Genomic DNA, 18164 nt, shown 5'->3' on the forward strand with positions numbered 1-18164 from the left:
AAAGTTCCCTACCCACTTTCCCTCCCCCCACAGCCCAGGGCACTAGAAGACCTCAGTTCAGAGAGGACACTCTCGTTCTGATGTTCTGACGCAGCTTCCAGGCTGACCTCGTCCATCGCCCCACCTGCTCTGGCTCTGCTCCTTGCTCTTCCTGCTCTGGGGAGAGGGGAAGGAGAGGAAGGATGGGTGGTCAGTTACCCTCACTGGCCATGACAGCTTAGAATCTTGTGAAGGCCTACTGGTAAAAAAGGAGACAATATCAGCCCTGGCCGGTTGGCTTAGCAGTAGAGCATCAGCCCAGTGTGTAGAAATTTCAGTTTGATTCCCGGTGAGGGACACAGGAGAAACGACCATCTGCTTCTCCACCCCCCTTCTCTTCCCTGCCCCCTTCTTCTCCTACAGCTATGGCTCAAACGGTTTGAGCAAGTTGGTTCCGGGTGCTGAGGATGGCTCCGTGGCCTCGCCTCAGGCACTAAAATAGCTCGGTTGCCAAGCAATGGAACAGCGGCCCCAGATGGGCAGAGCATTGCCTGGGAGGGGGTTTACCGGGTGGATCCCAGTTGGGGTGCATGCAGGAATCTGTCTCTGCCTCCCCACCTCTCACTTAATAAAAATAAATAAATAAATAAATAAATAGGGAGAAAAAGGAGATAACATCACTCTTAAGCTACTCTCCTGAGATTCCTGACAGACTCTCCATCAGCAGAGGGCCTCAGTGTGGAGACAGGTGAGATTCTAGGACAGGGCACCCATTACCTCAGCAGCTGGACCCACATGTAACACAGGATATGACATGGGAGACGCAAGTGTCTGCTCTGCCCCTTACCAGCTATGGATTAGGACATATTACTTACCCCCTAGATCTTGATTTCCCCCTGTGTTCCAAGGATACCGGGCCACTCACCGCCCAGGGCTGACGTGGACGTTAGGAGAAGACTCTCCTTTCAAGCTCTTTCATTTCACTTTGAACCTTCTCTCCTCACTCATTTGCTGCTGTCATTACTGGACTTGCAGTTCACACCCCTTAATTTATCGAAGGCCATGGCTCCTGACTTACAGCCTTCCCCCACCCTGTGCCCTCTGTGAGCCTCCTGTATGGCATCACCAACCACACAGACAGTGCCCATCCAGCACCCACGCTCCTCAGTTTCCTGAGTGTCCTCCTCCCGGTGGCCTCACCCCACTCCACTTCAGCCACCCACTCCCACATCCCGCTCTGGGTTTGTCATCCTTTGTCACTGTTCCACCTCCAGAAAGACCATCTCAAACACCCCACTCTTGGCCAGCTCTCTGCTGTGCAGATGTAAGCTTCCACAATCCTCACTACTGCTCTTTCTTCTCCTCTGTCCGCGGTCTTCTGCTTCCTTCCGGCTCATCCATCCTGTCCTGTCCTGACGCCTCCGCCATACCCACCTTCTAGTCCACAGTTCACCATTCAATAACATTTTTGCTACAACCCTAGGTCCCTTTGTCCCACATCTGGCCTCACCCCAGCCCTGTATGACACCAGCCATAGCATTTCCTTGTGTCTGAACATGGTGAGAATAGGGGCTTAAAGAAAAGCCAATGTGGCTAAATGGAGAATAGGAAATAGGGGAGAGATGGGTGGGGAGACAGAGAAAAATCTAACACTTATTGCATGTATCGTAATATATATGTCAGGCACCATTCTAAATGCTAAATGCATTTAATTCTTATAACAACTGTATGAGGTAATACCATTATTACTCCATTTTACAGGTGAGGAAACTCACTATTGCCAAGCACTCTGGCAATGGTAGGATAGGCAGAGAACAGGGCAAACTGGCTTCCCATAAAGTCATGCTTTCTAGCCATTATAACCATTTAATTGTCCAAGATCCTCTGGTCAGCGTCTTCCCACCTTCCACATTCCATAATTATTTTAAACCCTCACCATTTCCCTCGAGCCTCCAAACCCCCTTCCATTCCCAACTCTCAACAGACATCCTTGCTTCCAGATAAGTCACCAGACAGAAAGTGCCCCCACTTCCAATGTGAATCAAACTGTGGACACCACACAAGCCCCCTTCCCATTCTCCTCACTCCTGTTCCAGCACACCCTACCTATGTGCTGCTGCCTGCCCAGGGATCCCACTGCACTGACTGCACCTTCCTCTCAGCGGAGACCTTCTTACGCCTTTAAAGAGGGTCAGCCCCCTCCCAGCATTAGAAAGGAGGTAAAGAAGGGGGGAGGGATGAGGAGAGAGAAGAGAAAGGAAGAAAAAGGAGGGGAGAGAGAAGAGAGAGAAAACCCCTCACTTTGTCCTCATTCCCCTCCAGCTATAACCCTCTCCCTTCTTCATTAAAGCCCGACTTCTCAGAATAGCTGCTGTACTATACACACTGCCTTCATCACCCTGCTTCCCACCCCCCTCTGGCTTCTGTCCATCTATTTCACCAAAACAGCTCCACTAACAGCACCAGTGGCCACGTGTCTACATTGTAACTGTGTCCTACCTGCCCTGCTGGCAGCACCACCTCTGCTCGCTGTCTACCTTACCGTCCTCCCTCTCTTCAGGGACACTGATGGTTTTCTCCCACCTTCTGGCCCCTCCTCTTTGGTGTCCTCTTCAGACTCTTCCTCCACCGCTGGTCCATTAAATCTAGGAGTCCTGGGCCTTTTCCCCACCCTGTTCCCTGGTTACCTTCATTCATACCTGTGGTATCAATACCAACTGCAAATAACACATAAATCCTTCATCCAGGCCCACATATGCACCTGCCATTTAACATCACCTTGGAATACCTTAAAGGAACCTAGCTCTTAACGCCCTGTTCTCTGCCTATCCTACCATTGCCATAGGCCTTGGCCACTTGGGGACAGACACAGGTCCTCAAACTATGGTCTCCCTGACCCTCTTCTCTCCTGGAATCCCGGTTCTCTCCCACTGTGCACCATGCTTTACCAGGTACCCGAAACCGCCATCTCCCTCACTTATCACGTCCCCCCATCACCCAATGCTGCAGATTTTATTTCCTAAATTTCTCTTAATTTGATCTATTTTCTCTATCTCCACCAGGCCCACCTCCCCTGGTCCAAGCTAGTTCTAGTGCCATGGTTTTCTAAGTGGTATATGCCCCATTATTCTAGACCACTCCCAAGTCCACATGGAGCCAGAATGTTTTTGCAGACATATTTAATTACATCATCACTCTCTCCTTAAACTTGTTCACCCATTGCTTGTAGGATAAACATAGCATGGAGTTCAAGAACTTTTATGATTTTACACTCAAGTCAGCTATGTAATGAGTTCTAGTTATACTGCCTAAATTTGTAGCCTGCCTTCATCACTTATTGTCAGTGTGACCCTGGGCAAGTTACTCCCCGAATCCTCCTCACCTGTAAAATGGAGTAATAATGGTACTACCTCATACAGTTGTTATAAGAATTAAATGCATTTAGCATTTAGAATGGTGCCTGACATATATATTACGATACATGCAATAAGTGTTAGATTTTTCTCTCCCTACCCATCTCTCCCCTATTTTCTATTCTCCATTTAGCCACATTGGCTTTTCTTTAAGCCCTTATTCTCACCATGTTCCTTCTATCCTCAGGGCCTTTGCACATGCTATCCCCACTGACTTTTTTTATTTTCCTCTTCAGCTATTCAGTGCCTGCCTGTGCAGACTTCAGAATGCAACTTAAGGCCCTGGTTGGTGGCTCAGTGGATAGAGCATCAGCCCAGTGTATGGACATCCAGGGTTTGATTCCTGGTCAGGGCACACAGGAGAAGCAACCACCTGCTTCTCTCCCTCTTCCCCTTCTGCAGCCAGAGGCTCAATTCATTCAAGTGTGGCCACAGGAACTGAAGATGGCTTGCTGGTTCAAATGTGTTGGCCTTAGGTGCTAAAAATCGCTTAGTACTCGAACATCAACCCCAGATGGGGTTACCCAGAGGATCCCAGTTGGGGTGCATGTGGGAATCTGTTTATCTCCCCCCCCTCACTTAAAAATAAAGAAAAAAGAAAAAAAATTAGAAAAAGAATGCAACTCAGATGTAATTTTCTTGGGGGAAACTTCGTGGAACTCCCTGACCAGTACTGGTCATTGTTAGCATTTTGCATTTATGTTGTGATAAGAACACTCTATCTCCACAAAAGCAGAAACTGTTTCTTTTTGTAACTCCACCACCTTGAAAAGTGTTTGACAAATCATAAATACTCAGTGAATATTTACTAATGAATGAAAGAAGAATGAACACACACAGAGGCCTTTAAGACTGTTTAATACATAGTCAATCTGACAAGACACATCCCCACTTAAGAAGTTCTAAAGAGTCTCCCTCAACCTCAGATACTTCCCCCTCTGCCAACCACCATGCCTAATAACTCTCCAGTTAGAGTTTATCCAAGAAACACCGAATTCTCCCATCATTTGGTAAGGGTGTTATAATTTTTGAGGCCTAAACATTCACTAGTAGACACTTTAGCAAGAGATGAGCTCCTGTGATTAAGCCTTTATTGCCCACAGGTGGTGCAGAGAGCATTCTGTACCCTGAAGGCACAGAACAAACACTCGAGTATCTGAGCAGGAAGGCACCTTGGGGACCACCAAGCATCTACCTCATTGTTCAGATTTAGGAACTGAGGCCCAGAGAGGGAAGGGAGGGGTTTAATGTCACACAGCAAGTTTGTGGTAGAGTCAGGATGAGAACCTAGGTACCTGACAACTAGCCCAGGACCCTTTGCACTGCCCATCACAGTTCACTCATTCATTCATTTGATAGGTATTAAGCACCACTTTGGGTAAGAGGAGGATGCATACATACAGAAAAAAACTTGGATACAGGACAGTTGATGTCTATGCTTGCATAAGAGGGCTTGTACCACGCTGTAGTCAGTTCTGGCTAAAGCAGGGCCTGCTTCATGGAGGAGGTGGTGATCACTGAAGTGGGCCCTGAAGACTTAGCAGAGAGAAGCTGGGAGAGTCTGGGCAGAGCCCCGGGTGTGAAGAAATCACACCCATCCTGGGATTCAGAGACCAGGCTTGGGGATTTGTCCAGACTGCTTGTAAACTACAAGAAAATTAAAAGGAGGCAGAGACAGTGTCCTGAAGAAAGTTAGGGCCACGCAGAAAGAGGATTAGAAGTTGGAAGAGCAGCTGCCCCAACCTATCTTCTGCAAAAACCTCCCTAAGCCCCTGAGAGCTGCCATTCTCTCCCATCAACACTAGGTCAGTAGAGGACAGACAGTTTTGTCCCCAGCTCCCTGCAGGCTATGCTAGGTGCGCTTTCCCATAAATAGCCACTGTTGACAGGCCTGGAAGGTGGCAGCAGAGAGGCCATGGGTCTGGCTCGTCAGGGTGTGTAACCCAGGAGGAGTCACCCATGTTCCAGATGGGAACACTGAGATGCAGTCTGGCAGAAGGCCATAGCCAAGGTTAATACAGGGGATGAAGCTTGAAGGGCATGGGGTAGAGTCTTGCTGAGGGTTGGAAACTCAGGCTCTAGGCCTGTCCCAGCCTTAATCTTGCTCCTGAGCAGTGCTGTTTCTCATCAGCCTCTGTCCCCTGCAGGGGTCACAGAGGGCCAGGTCGAGACTGGGCTGCTGGCGTCACTGGATACAGCATTGTATTCCCACAGCCCTACTTCCTCTAGCTCCTCCGCTCCATCAAAACCCTGGTTACCCTTTACCCACCTTGCTGGAGAGTTCATTGCTGGCTGCCCTGCCATCTCCCCTGGGGTAATAAATCAGGGTACAGCAGAACTGCCACCATTGCAAGTGTGGAGAGTATAAAAGGAGAAGGGTTCTGGGAGCCACAAGGCTTCAGTGGATCCCAGAGAGAGCCAGGGACCCGGGGAAGCATGGACCCATGGAGCAGAATGCCTCGCTGGGGCCTTCTGCTGGTGCTCTGGGGCTCCTGCACCTTCAGTCTCCCCACGGACGCTGGCGCCTTCCGAAGGTAACTAGGGCAGAGGGTGGCAGGGTGTGGGGGTTCCCACCTTCCTAATACTGCTGGCTTTCAGACAAGTGATGTCATCCAGTCCTCACAACCAGCTGAGCAGGGAGGTATAGTGTCTGAGAGGTCGGGTGCCTCGCCAATGACCCACAGCCAGTAGTGGCCCTGGGGTCCTGGAAGCCATGCCTTTTGCTTCTGGCATAGATCACCCTACTGGGCACTGTGGGGGAACTCAGAGAGGAGCAAGACACGCTGGCACCTCCCAGCCTGTGAGGAGGTCATCACCTAATTATTAAGAAGGCTGTGGTATGGTTAAGTCTACCAAGGAAGAAGCATAAAATAGTGCTTACCCACAAGGCTTCGAGAGCTGAATCATCTGGTTTAAATTCTGCTCCACTAACAGAACTAACTAGCTCTGGAACCAGTGACAAGTTGCTTAACTTTCCCGGTCTCAGTTTACCATTTTTAAAACAGGCAATAACAGCACCCACTTCTCTAGAGTTGCTTTGAAGAGTTACTGGGCTGGCACAGGTCAAGCCTGTGCATGGTGCCAGCACACTATCAAAGCCCCGCGGGGCAGTGCTGCAGGGTGAGTTGTTACAAACATCACGGAAAGGTTTGAGGCAGCCCAAAGGGAGAGAGGAGAGAGACCTAGCTCAGGCGGTGCTGCCCTGCGGAAACAATCAATTCATTCATTCAGGCTACAAAGGAGAGAGGCCGGTGGGACAGAGTCCAGTGGGGAAGGGCTTCTGTTTGGGGAGTGCAAATGCACCAGAGAGCTTCAGGTAAAAGGGCGGGCTTTACAAAAAGTAATAGTTGCGAAGCATATAAAATGCTTAGCGTTTCACAGAATCATTTCACTTTTCTCATCTCAAATCATCTTCCCAACAATCCTATTTTACAGATGAGCGCACTGAGGCTCAGAGAGGTCACATGTAGAGGCTGAACCTTGACACACACTGGGCCTTTTGTTTCCAAAGCCTCTTTCCTTGCTCCCAGGCTCCGAAGAGCAACAGCTGGTTTGGGGGCGTGGGTGAGAAGCTGGGGTGCCCCAGCAGTACGTGTCTGGGTGTAGCCTCCACCCCCAGGGTGAAGGCAGAGAGAGGTAAAAACATTCTCTTTTTCTCTTCAAAGAGAAAAGTAGGATGGGGCCAGGAGTGGAGAGGGAGTCATGTTTTGGAATACAGCTTATAAGGATTTGGTCACCTGCTATGGGCCACGCATTATACCAGACAGTTTGGGAGACCTGAAGACAGGACTCCCTTCTCAAGGTGTTTTCATGGTGGGCAGCTCATTTAATCTGTGCACTGATTCTCCGAGGTAGGTACTACCATTAAGTTCATTTTTAGAGAGGAGGTCACAGGGGCTCAGACAAGGCCCAGAGAAGCTAGGCAAGTTGCTCAGAATTACACAGGGAGTAAGGAATTCAAGCATGTCCCCACCACCACTGTGTCCTCACTACCGGACAGCACCACCTCTGTGAGCAGTTGGGGGTGTGGTGCAGGCTGTGACCACCATGGGACACGGAGAAGGAGCCTAAGCAAACGCGAGGTCAGGGTGAATTGGAGTTCACTGGCATGTGAAAAGAACTTTGTGGTGGGGTGAGAAGAGAGGGACTTTCTGAAAGGAAAATGGTAAAAGTGAAGGCCAAGAGCAGAGGCTGTTCTGTTCTGAGTAAATAGCGAGAAATGCATTCATTCCTTTGAGGTCAAGCCTTTTCTGCCCCTCCATTTCCCATCTGTAAAACGGGAATAAAAAAAATTACCCACCAGGTAATTCTCAGGAAGGCTGAGAATTGAATAAGATCATAATTGCAAAAATACTTTTTGAATAGTAAACTGTGATATATGACGTTATGCCCATTAAAATATTATTCAGACAGGCATATGAAATGTGACTTCCATACGGTATATAAAAGTGGTATTCATAGTCACGGGCATGACGGGGTAGGTAGAATGAGGGGAGACAACAAGTACAGCAGGACTGGAAGCTGAGAAGAGGGAGTCTGCGTAAATCCCCAGGCTTCGATCCGCCCCCGCCCCCCACCCACCTCCAACCCCCATCCCCCCAACCCCCCACCTCCACCCCCCGCCCCGCGCGCACCGCGGCCTCCCCCAGCAGCTAGGAACATCTTCCTTCAGGTTTCTGCAAAACAGGGGGCCCTTTTTGGGAACTAGGGACAGCTGCTACTTCAAGTCCCTGTTCCAGTACTTCTGAGCTTCCTCATCGCTGTGAACCTACAAAGTAAGAACAACCCTAGTCAGCTGGGTTGTCATGAGGTTACATGGCGGAGTGGCAGTTCAGTATGCTGTGAGTTTTCAGGCTCTAATTCTGCTTCCCAAAGGTGGTAGGAAGGTCTCAGGACAAAAAGCCTAGGGACGGGGATTAGGCTCAGAAAGGCACATCTTTCCAAGGACAGGGTGCACGGGCATTCTGGCGATGTGGTCTCTCTCTCTCCCCCTGCCCAACCCAATTCAATTGGTTGGCTCCACCCCATAGTCCTGGCTGGGCGCCTGCCCCAGGCATTCAGCAACCCTCAGGCTGCTGCCGGTGTCTGCTGCCACCTACAGGTCTCATGTGGCACTGCCTCTTCCTGTCCAGCTGGAGGGGGCACCCCCAGCCTTCCTCTAGTTAAGGGGGATGTCATTGTGTTTCTTCCTCTGTCTCCTGCCTGATGGAGTTTCTTGAAGGCAGCTATGACCTTCATCATTATATCTCTAGTCTCCAGCTCCGTGTAGTCACAGAGAAGGTATTCAACATGTGATATGGAATGAATGAATGAATGAATGAATGAACAAGTGGCCTCACAGTGATCAAAATTAGACAATAGGAGGAAGGTAGTTGAGGGTTATTTACTACTAGTGTAGGTGACTCGTGGAGGTTTGTAAATTCTCCTTCAGAGGCCTAAGGGCACAAGAGTCATTCTTAGGTGCCTGGGCCAAGGTTAGGAGTTATGGTCCTAGATGTCCCCAGGGCTCTTCCATTATTATGGGGGAGTACAGAGCTCTTCTCTTTCTTCCTTTCTTCTCTGGGCCAGGATCTCCCTCAAGAAAATGCCCTCAGTCCGGGAAAGCCTGAAGGAGCGCGGTGTGGATGTGGTCAGGCTCAGGGCTGAAGGGAGCCAGTTCCCCGCGAGACTCTCCGTCAGCAACAGCACCTCTCCCGTGGCCCTCACCAACTACCTGGACGTGAGTCCCGTCCCTGGCCCTCCTGTCTCCTTTCCCTCTTGAGCCTATGGCTTTCTTCACTCTTTCTGGCTGTCTTGGACCGAGTTGCTGAGGATCACTAAGCACCCTACCAAATTCCCATTTTACAGCTGAAAGCCTGAGGCACGGGGGGGCAGGAAAGAGGGTTAGGTTTAGAACTGGGAATCCAGGCTCTGGGCCTCAAGCCCGGGAGTCACTGGGACAGGAGATGTGAGCTCAGACACACGTTTCTGTGACTAGGCTCAGCACAAACCACTGAGTGGTTTCTCAAGGGCTGGAGAACCTACTGACTTCGTTTTCAGTACTTTTATTTCGCCCTCTTGTCTCACTTCTTGGGAAGTCATAAGACGATGCTAAGCCTACCATTCAGGCCCTGCTGGAAAATGGAAACCCACAGAGGCTGTGTGACCTGCCGGGTCTCACCACAAGTGCCAAGGCGGGGGGGGGGGGGGTTACAGAGCAAGACGCCAAGGCCCGATGCTCCCCAAGTCCCTCCTGCCGCCTCCTTCTCTCATCCCCGCAGACCCAGTACTATGGCGAGATTGGCATTGGCACCCCACCACAGACCTTCAAAGTCATCTTCGACACAGGCTCAGCCAACCTCTGGGTGCCTTCCACCAAGTGCAGCCCTCTCTACTCAGCCTGTGGTGAGCCCCAGACCCGCAGCGTCAGTCCCCACGCCCCGCGCCTGCCAAGCCTGGGCAGTCCTGCCTCACACCCAGCTAGACCCCTCCTGCTGCCATCTGAGCTGCTTCCTCTCTGCCTCTGCTCCCATTGCCCCTGAGAGGAGAGAGGGAAATGCCTCCCATTTTCTGAATATGACCATCCCAGGCAAAACAACAAGCTTCAGGAGACCCCAGCTCACCAAGAAAGCCATTTCTCACCCTTGCTGAGACTGAGAGAGAACTGAATTCTCTGGCCCTCCAGGCACGCTCTCCCTAGTCAACAACTTCTTACTGAGTGCTCACTGTAACCAGAATCTTCTCCTCACCCCAGTGTTGGGAATTATTTTAAAATGCTTCATTAGAGGCAAAATTCTCAGAGACACGAGCACATAGCAGGGGCCCCAAAAACATTCCTGGATTGATAAAACACATTTTTTCCCAAGCCCTCAACCAACCTCAGGACCACCCCCTCCCTGCACCTAAGTCCTCAACCACAGAAGCCGTACCCATATGCACCTGCCTCTGAACCCCCTTGCCTGGACCTCTCTGGGACAGACCTGAGCCTATGTCCCTCTCTCAGAGATTCACAGCCTCTATGACTCCTCGGAATCCTCCAGCTACATGGAGAATGGGACGGAATTCACCATCCACTATGGATCTGGAAAAGTCAAAGGCTTCCTGAGCCAGGACATGGTAACTGTAAGTGGGACCAGCCCAGGTCATCTGACCCCCTGCCCTGTTTGTCTCCAGACTTCAGCTGCCACTCTAAGGTCCATACTTGAGGAAGATGCCATCCCATGCCCTTGGAGTCTGGGGACAGGCTCTGCCACTGGACAGAGCAAACCTGAGCCCCTGGCTCAGCACTGGGTGATTTATACAGACTTTTGCATCTAACTCACACATAGGGCTTGTCTGAGCCCTGCAGCCTCCACTCAAGTGACCTGCCAGAGGTCACTTAGCTCGGACTGAACTCTTCACCAGGCCCCAGACTGAAATCAGTGTCAGAGATAGGGTCAGCTGTCCTGTTGGCATTGTGGTCAGGTTAGTTTTAGGGTCACAGAATTTAAGGTCCTACTTAAGGCTAGAATATAGGATTAGGGTCAGGGCCTGGTTTTCTTTTCCATTTGGCCTGTGTCTGATCCCTTCTCCATTCTAGGATTTCTCTAGCTCCTGGTCTGTCAGAGATAGGGAAGGGCTACTCATAGAACCTGAGAGGAAGTCAGTGTGAGCTCTTACCCCTCCCCTTGTCTGTGAAACCAGGGGGAAAGGAACATGAAAGGCAGGCCAGGCTGTGCTGAAGAAACCCACAGGCCAAATGCAGGTGGGGTCCTGAGACCCAGTCCTGCCAAAGTGAAAGCTGGGCCAATTGGGGAGGGGGCCTGGGAGCTCCTGGTAGCTTTTCTATTACTGCTTGGAAGCACCACCCTCTCAGCCTTTGTTTCTTCCAGTCACTGGGCAGCCCCAGTTCTCTGTAGACCCAACAGCCTAGCCAGTGGTCGGCAAACTCATTAGTCAACAGAGCCAAGTATCAACAGTACAATGAATGAAATTTCTTTTGAGAGCCAAATTTTTTAAACTTAAACTATATAGGTAGGTACATTGTTATTAACTTAATTAGGGTCCTTCTAAGCTGGCCTTTGAGCCACACTCAAGGGGCCAAAGAGCCACATGTGGCTCGCGAGCCGCGGTTTGCAGACCACTGGGCCCTAGACGCATATTAGGAGAGCGGAAATGTGTGGGGATTGATGAAATGAGCTTACCCCAATTGCTATACACTGGAACACATGCATCCCCGAGGCCCCCACTGTGGAAGCCCAGACTAGAACCCAGCTGTCGGCTGGGTAGTGGACTTGGTCTCCTCTGGTCCTTCCTCCCACAGGTGGGAGGAATCACGGTGACACAGACGTTCGGAGAGGTCACGGAGCTACCCCTGATGCCCTTCATGCTTGCCAAGTTTGATGGGGTTCTGGGCATGGGCTTTCCTGCACAGGCCGTTGGTGGGGTCACCCCAGTCTTTGACCACATCCTCTCGCAGAGGGTGCTAAAGGAGGACGTCTTCTCTGTCTACTACAGCAGGTGGGCCTGGGACTGAGCGGCGGGGGAGGGAAGAGGAAGGAGGCAGAAGAGCTGGCAGAGTGAGGAGAGCTGGACCGGGATCCTGACGTGTTCATGATTAGGTGGTATTCCATCCATATCTAGAGCTTCCAATATGGAAGCCACCTTTTAAAATTTAAATAAATTGAAATTAACTACAATTTGGCATCCAATTCCCTCCCTAGTCGCACTAGCCACATTTCAAGTGCTCAAAAGCCACAGTGGCTACTGGCAACCATATCGGATAGCACAAACAGAGAACATTTCCATCACTATAGAAAGGTCTGTTAGCACTGCTTGGGAACAAGAGGGAACGGGGAAGGGTGATGGAAAAGGATTGCTGTAACCTGGGGGCCTTCCCTCTCAGGGCCTATGGTTCCTCTCACACAGAGAAATGCTCTCATTCATTCCTTAATTCCCTCATTTATTTGCTCATTCAATGGTTCAATAAATATTGGGCACTTGTGGGCCAAGCCCTGTGCAAGGTGCTTAAGGTACAACCATGAACACCATGTACAAGACAGAGTCTGGCCCTCTCAGAGCCTACAGTCTCGCAGGGAGGACAAGAAACATGACACCTCGATGCAACAGCAGGTAGCACAGGGCTGAAACTGCGGGGCTTTCCAACTCGAGGCTGAGCTGTTGTGCAGGTCGGCTGGGAGCTGGCCAGGTTTGCGGTCTGCTCCAAGCTGTTGGGTTGAGAAAGATGGTCTGAGCTAGAGACAAGGATCAGAAGGGCAAGAATACCAGGCCAGTGGCAGTGAGGACAGAGGGGAGGGTCAGACTCCAGAGACAGCTCAGTGTTAAATGAAATGTCTGGTTTGGTGAGAGAAAGGGAAATGCTGAGAAAAGGCTACCAATTGGCTCTGCAGCCAGGTGAGTCTCGGAAGAGCTGGTTTAGAGGTGGAGCCCAGCAGGATGGCAAGGAGTTAACCGGTGAATATGGGTGTCAGGAAGTGAAGGGCAGATGTAGGCTGCCCTGAGAAATTCAACAGGGAAAGGGATGTCAGATAGGGGTGCAGGTAGAGATAAAGAGAGAAGCCTGGAAAAGGAGGGTGGGTGTTTAGCAGCTAGACTGCTAGAGGATACCTAAGCTGAGCATGCTTGCAGGTGGAGGGAAGGCAGGGGAAAGCAGGAGATTGAAAATGTGGGAAAAGAGATGACAATGGAGGGCACAGGAGCCAGGAAACAAACCATGGAAGGGAGGAGGGTCAGCACCAGAAAGAAGGCAGCCTTGTTGATGGAAGGGAACATCCAGAGAGATCTTTAAGTGTTGGGAGAGGGGCAGAGAGAAATTGTACCAGCACACACATGCATACTAGCTTTGTAAAAGTGCAATTAACTGTACTTGTACAAATAGCATGTGCATAGCTACACACTTGTATATACAAAAGCATGTACACATGCTGCTGGTTTTAAATGCTGGAAACCCCATCACATACACAGAGGAACCAGCCCTACGGTAGGCACTGAACCGTGGTTGGTACTGTGTAGGTCGGAGGGGAGGAAGGCAATGGGGATCAGCTTTAGACTGGGCCCAAGGGCCCCCACCCCCATCATCTCACTTAATGCTGGAGGACTCCAGGCAAGTGACTTCACCTCTTGGTGACACACTTGCCTACTTGCCTGAGGGGTAAGAAGAGTGCAAAGTACCCCCTCACCACCACCACCAGGCTCGTGAGGCTCTATTGAAACAAAAGCTTCCTTTCTACTGTGTCTCTTTCTCTGCAGAAATTCCAAGTAAGGAGATGATAGGCCCCACATGGCCCAGACCTTCGAGAGCACCTGGCCCAGAACCATACCCACCACCTGCCCAAAACTCACTTCACAGGCCTAGGCTCTGCTGGATGCCGATGTCCTCTGCCCCTCCTTCCCACTCTCCTCATGCCCCCCCCCCAACAGCTCCCCTCCTATATACCCGTTCAACCCACATTTACCCGTTCAACCTATAGCAAACCCAAACCCAAACAGAAACCCAAGTGAGGTTGGGGCCAATTTGTGTCTTGTTTGCTCTCTACTATTTGTCCTGATGCCTGTTCTTTTCTGTGACCTCGATGGTGATGCTCTATTGGGTGCAGCTGGACTTTCATGGGGGAAAACGCCACGACTTGGGCTAGGGGAGGGGCGAAGTGGAGAAGCGGCACGTGCTCCAGCATCCCAGCCTTGCCGTCTCTGCCTTCTTGGGCCCCACCTGAACCCGGGCCCAACTCCCCTTGTGCTGAGGTCCTTAGGTCTCCAGGAACCTTTGATCTTTCCTTTAGGAATTCCCACTTGCTGGGGGGAGAGATTGTGCTGGGAGGCAGTGATCCCCAGTATTACCAAGGGAATTTTCACTACGTGAGCATCAGCAAGACTGGCTCCTGGCAGATCAAAATGAAAGGGTCAGATATCCTCCACCCTCTCCACTCTCCAAAAATGCTGCTGCTACCGCGGGTGGGGCGGGGAAGGGGCAACGTTGCCATCCTGCCCTCTTACGGTGCAGGGACTTCTTAAGGCACAGCCAACATTTGTTCTGCCTAGGGATGGGGAACACTGCGATGTGAGGGGCGGTGGGAGGAGGTAGAGGGTCACTAAGCACATGCTGAGGGAAGGGCAGTACCTTTCTTCCTCCAGCTCCTGCCTTACACATCCTTCACTGCATCACTGGACCCCCAGCATGGCCTCCCGTCACCTGCGGTCACTCTGGAGAGCTGTGCAGCCTGGTGGTGCTCATCAGTCTGTCTGTCTGTCCGTCTGACTATGGCCTCTCCCAGGGTGTCTGTGAGGTCAGCCATCTTGCTCTGTGAGGAGGGCTGCACGGCGGTGGTGGATACTGGCGCGTCCTACATCTCAGGTCCCACCAGCTCCCTGAGGCTGCTCATGGAGACTCTGGGGGCCAAGGAGCTGAGCACAGATGAAGTAAGAAGCTAGAGATGTGGTACCAGGGGTGGGGGAGTGCTACCTGGTCCAGACCCCCAAATCACCCCAGGCACCATTAGGTCCCAAATGAGGCCATTTCCAGCCTTCAACTCCTCACCTCTCACACTTTTCATGTGTGGTTGGGTCCTCCCTGGGCACAGGGCTGTGTCTCTGCTAGGAGGCCCCCACATACTAAAAGGGCCTTCCTTGACTCTCCTCCCAGTATGTGGTGAACTGTAACCAGGTGCCCACACTCCCTGACATCTCCTTCTACCTCGGAGGCAGAGTCTACACCCTCACCAGTGCAGACTACGCACTACAGGTGAGGTTCCACTTTGCTCTCCGGCAGCAGGCAGGAAGGGTGGGCAGGAGCCCTCAGAAAGCGACAGGTCATCATGACAGACTACCTACTAGGCCAGCAGCTCTCAAACTTCGCTGTTGGAGTCACCTGAAAGCTTCTTAAAATCCCAACAGCAAGCCACGTCGCCTACCTATTAAATCAGAACCTCCGTGGGCAGCACCTGAGCATGTTTTCAAAAGCCCCAGGTGATTCCAATGTGCAGCCAAGTTTAGGAATCATTGTGCTTGGTGCCTTGTCTGTTTTCTAATCAATGCCGTGTTCCTGTATTCCAATCCCCCTTTTATACTTAATAGACCTAAAGACGTTAAATGACTTACTTGCTCAGGATCAGCTCTGCCAGACAGCAAACTCATATAGTGCAGTGCCTCCTGCTCTGTGTGCCCAGCGTCTAGCACAGCGCCTGCATCCCAGAGGGGTGCGGTCCAGGATGCAAAGGAGGTGCAGTGTGGAGGGGGGAGTGCTAGGGCGATGTTGCTGAGGAAGGCTGCTGGAGTCAGGCAAAATGAGGGCAGAACGGTCACATGCTGGGCAGTGGGGAAAACTGTGTGCCTCTTGCCAGGATCCCTACAGTACTGATGACCTGTGCACACTGGCCCTCCATGGTCTGGACGTCCCACCACCCACCGGGCCTGTCTGGGTCCTGGGAGCCAGCTTCATCCGCAAGTTCTACACAGAATTTGATCGGCGTAACAATCGCATTGGCTTTGCTTTGGCCCACTGAGGCCCTCTGCTGCCCTGCGCCCCCTCCCCCCTGCCCTGGCCTAGAGCTGGAGCCCGTTCTAAGACCGTCCCTGCTTGAGCTTGTGTCTTCATGTGGGGGTATAGGGTGTGGAGTTCCTCCTGGATGTTTGCCCTGCCCCAGCATCAGCTCTTCCCTGCTTTGAGGACAAATGGAATAAAGACTTCATGTTCACAGCCCTGTTGCACCTGGGTCCACTAATGTTTGAACCAGAAGGAAGGGCAACCTCTGTCACTCTGGAAAGTGATCACGTGCAGACAGGAATGTGGCACAGAATGACAAACACACTCACCTGATGTCTGCAGGGCTCAAATAGAGTTGTTTACACAACCTTGGCTGAGAAGTTTGCAGAGAGCCAGCCCCTTTCTCCCTCTAGCCCCTCGAGGACCAAGGCTAATGCTGTGACAGTGGGCTGTGGGTCAGAAAGATGCTCCCAGCTCATGGAAGCCTGCCCCAAGGTCAGGCTCTGCACTGCTGAGCAAGCCAGGCCTGCCTCTTCCTGCACTGTAGACCTCTAACACAACCCCCACCCACCTCCACCCCGAGAGCTATTTACAGTGCAGTCCAAGGTACCACCACCTAAAAAGTGGAACAGCAGAGATCTGATTGACATTCCCTTTTTACATATGGGGAAACTGAGGTTGGGAGAATGTTAGGCGTTTGGCTGAAATCTCTCAGTGAAGTGTAAAAAATCAAGACTAGAATCCACTCCATCAGATTCGGGCCCTAGGGGCTTTCTACCTTGCCACAAGCAGGCAAACCTTGACAGGGAGAGCCCCCACACCCTGGCATGGGGCCATGTGCCCAGGTACACAGACACACACTGCTCTCTCTGTCTCATGAACTGGGAACAGGATGAAACTTTCTCCCATTCCTACCACTTGAGCTGTCTGCAGGAATGTCTAGTTCCTGTAGCAGGAAGCAGCATCCACCCAAAGCCACTTATGCTGTCTCTTTTCATGGTAGCTGTTCACCCCTCTACTGACCAAAAAGGGTAATGCATTGAGTAGCCTGACCAGGTCGAAAACCTCACACCTCTAGAACCTAGAACAGCAGCCTCTTGGGATTGTGTGGGACCGCAGGGCTCCTCTAGGGCAGCATTCTTGCATGGATAGCATCCTTCTGCAGAGCCAAGAGCATGATTAAGTTTGCTTGCCTGCCTGGCTTCCATATGCAAAAAAGGTCAGAGTCAGGGTCCTTTCCAGCTCCACGTCCTGAGGCTCCCTGACCTTAGGTAAGCAGCCCTTCCACCACCATCATCTCCTATATTCTACACTATGATAACCATATGTGCCTATTTACATTAAAATTAAACGTCACATCAGTCACATTTCAAGTGCTGGATCATCACGGGTGGCTAATGGCCACTGTACTGGTGGACAACACTAAATAGAACATTTCCATCATCACAGAAATTCATCCCGGCAGAGCTGGATTCCCGACAGCATTAATGATGGGGTCTTGTGGTTGAAATCCATAGGCCAGAGACAACTTTGGGAAATAGAAACGGACCCCTTCTCTGTAGGGACTTTCCTGGGTGAGGCAGTGACTCTCCCACCAGGCTGGTAACTAGTGAGATGACCATTAGCACACCCACCTCCAACAGACATCACCCAATGTCCCTTCTCCATCGTTGTGTTGTTCATGGTGTGTGTGTAGGAGAATATTTTGCTTGGGCACTTCCCTGCAAGGCAAGGTCCCGCAGAGCCTTTTCCAGGGAGTAGAGGCAGAGAGCTGGGCACAGGTGGGCCAAGCAAGCTGACCTCTTCTTGGTCACAGTCGTTTCTCCCTACAGCAGAATAGCATGGGGGAACAGGAAGAGCTCTACACCAGGGAGAGAGGCTCCAGCCAAGGTAGCAGGGAGCAAGCCCTGGGTGGAGGCGGGACGACCCAAGCGGGCCAAACCGGGACCCGGGGGCGCCCACGCACTTTGCCCTTTAGCCACGGGCCTTCTCTCTAGTCCTGGCCACTGCCCCGCCCCCACCTTTGTGTCACCGCCCCGACCCCGGCCCCGGCCCCGCCCCCGCTCCGCGGCCTCCCGGGGGGCGTCAACCCCGCGCTCCAGGTAGCGGCGCCGTAGCGGCCGAGGGTGGCAGGCAGAGCTTCCCGCGGGCCTGGGCCGAGAAGGGGCGGAAGGGGGCGTTTCCACGGCCCCCGCCCCGCGGCCCGCGCCCGTGATGTCACAATCACGGCCGGCCCCGGCGTTCCCGGGTCGGCTTGGGGCGGCGGGCTGAAAGGCGGCGAGCGCGGCAGGCAGGGGCCCCAGAGTCATGGCCTG

The 18164-nt window shown here is 51.9% G+C and overlaps 1 protein-coding gene across 2 annotated transcripts; it reads left to right on the forward strand.

The window, feature by feature from the left end:
* Positions 1–5794: 5794 nt before the first annotated feature.
* REN (renin) lies at positions 5795–16142 on the forward strand. 2 transcript variants are annotated; one of them, XM_066255158.1, is made up of 9 exons: positions 5795–5926; positions 8961–9111; positions 9653–9776; positions 10375–10493; positions 11674–11870; positions 14150–14269; positions 14642–14786; positions 15010–15108; positions 15707–16142. In XM_066255158.1, the coding sequence occupies exons 1-9, from the start codon at positions 5829–5831 to the stop codon at positions 15866–15868; spliced, it is 1215 nt and encodes a 404-aa protein (XP_066111255.1). In that variant the 5' UTR covers positions 5795–5828; the 3' UTR covers positions 15869–16142. The 2 variants fall into 2 exon arrangements, with proteins under 2 accessions (XP_066111255.1, XP_066111256.1); XM_066255159.1 differs by lacking the exon at positions 14150–14269.
* Positions 16143–18164: the final 2022 nt, after the last annotated feature.

The sequence above is a fragment of the Saccopteryx bilineata genome, chromosome 2 (assembly GCF_036850765.1).
Source record: "Saccopteryx bilineata isolate mSacBil1 chromosome 2, mSacBil1_pri_phased_curated, whole genome shotgun sequence".
Taxonomy (NCBI): Eukaryota; Metazoa; Chordata; class Mammalia; order Chiroptera; family Emballonuridae; genus Saccopteryx; species Saccopteryx bilineata.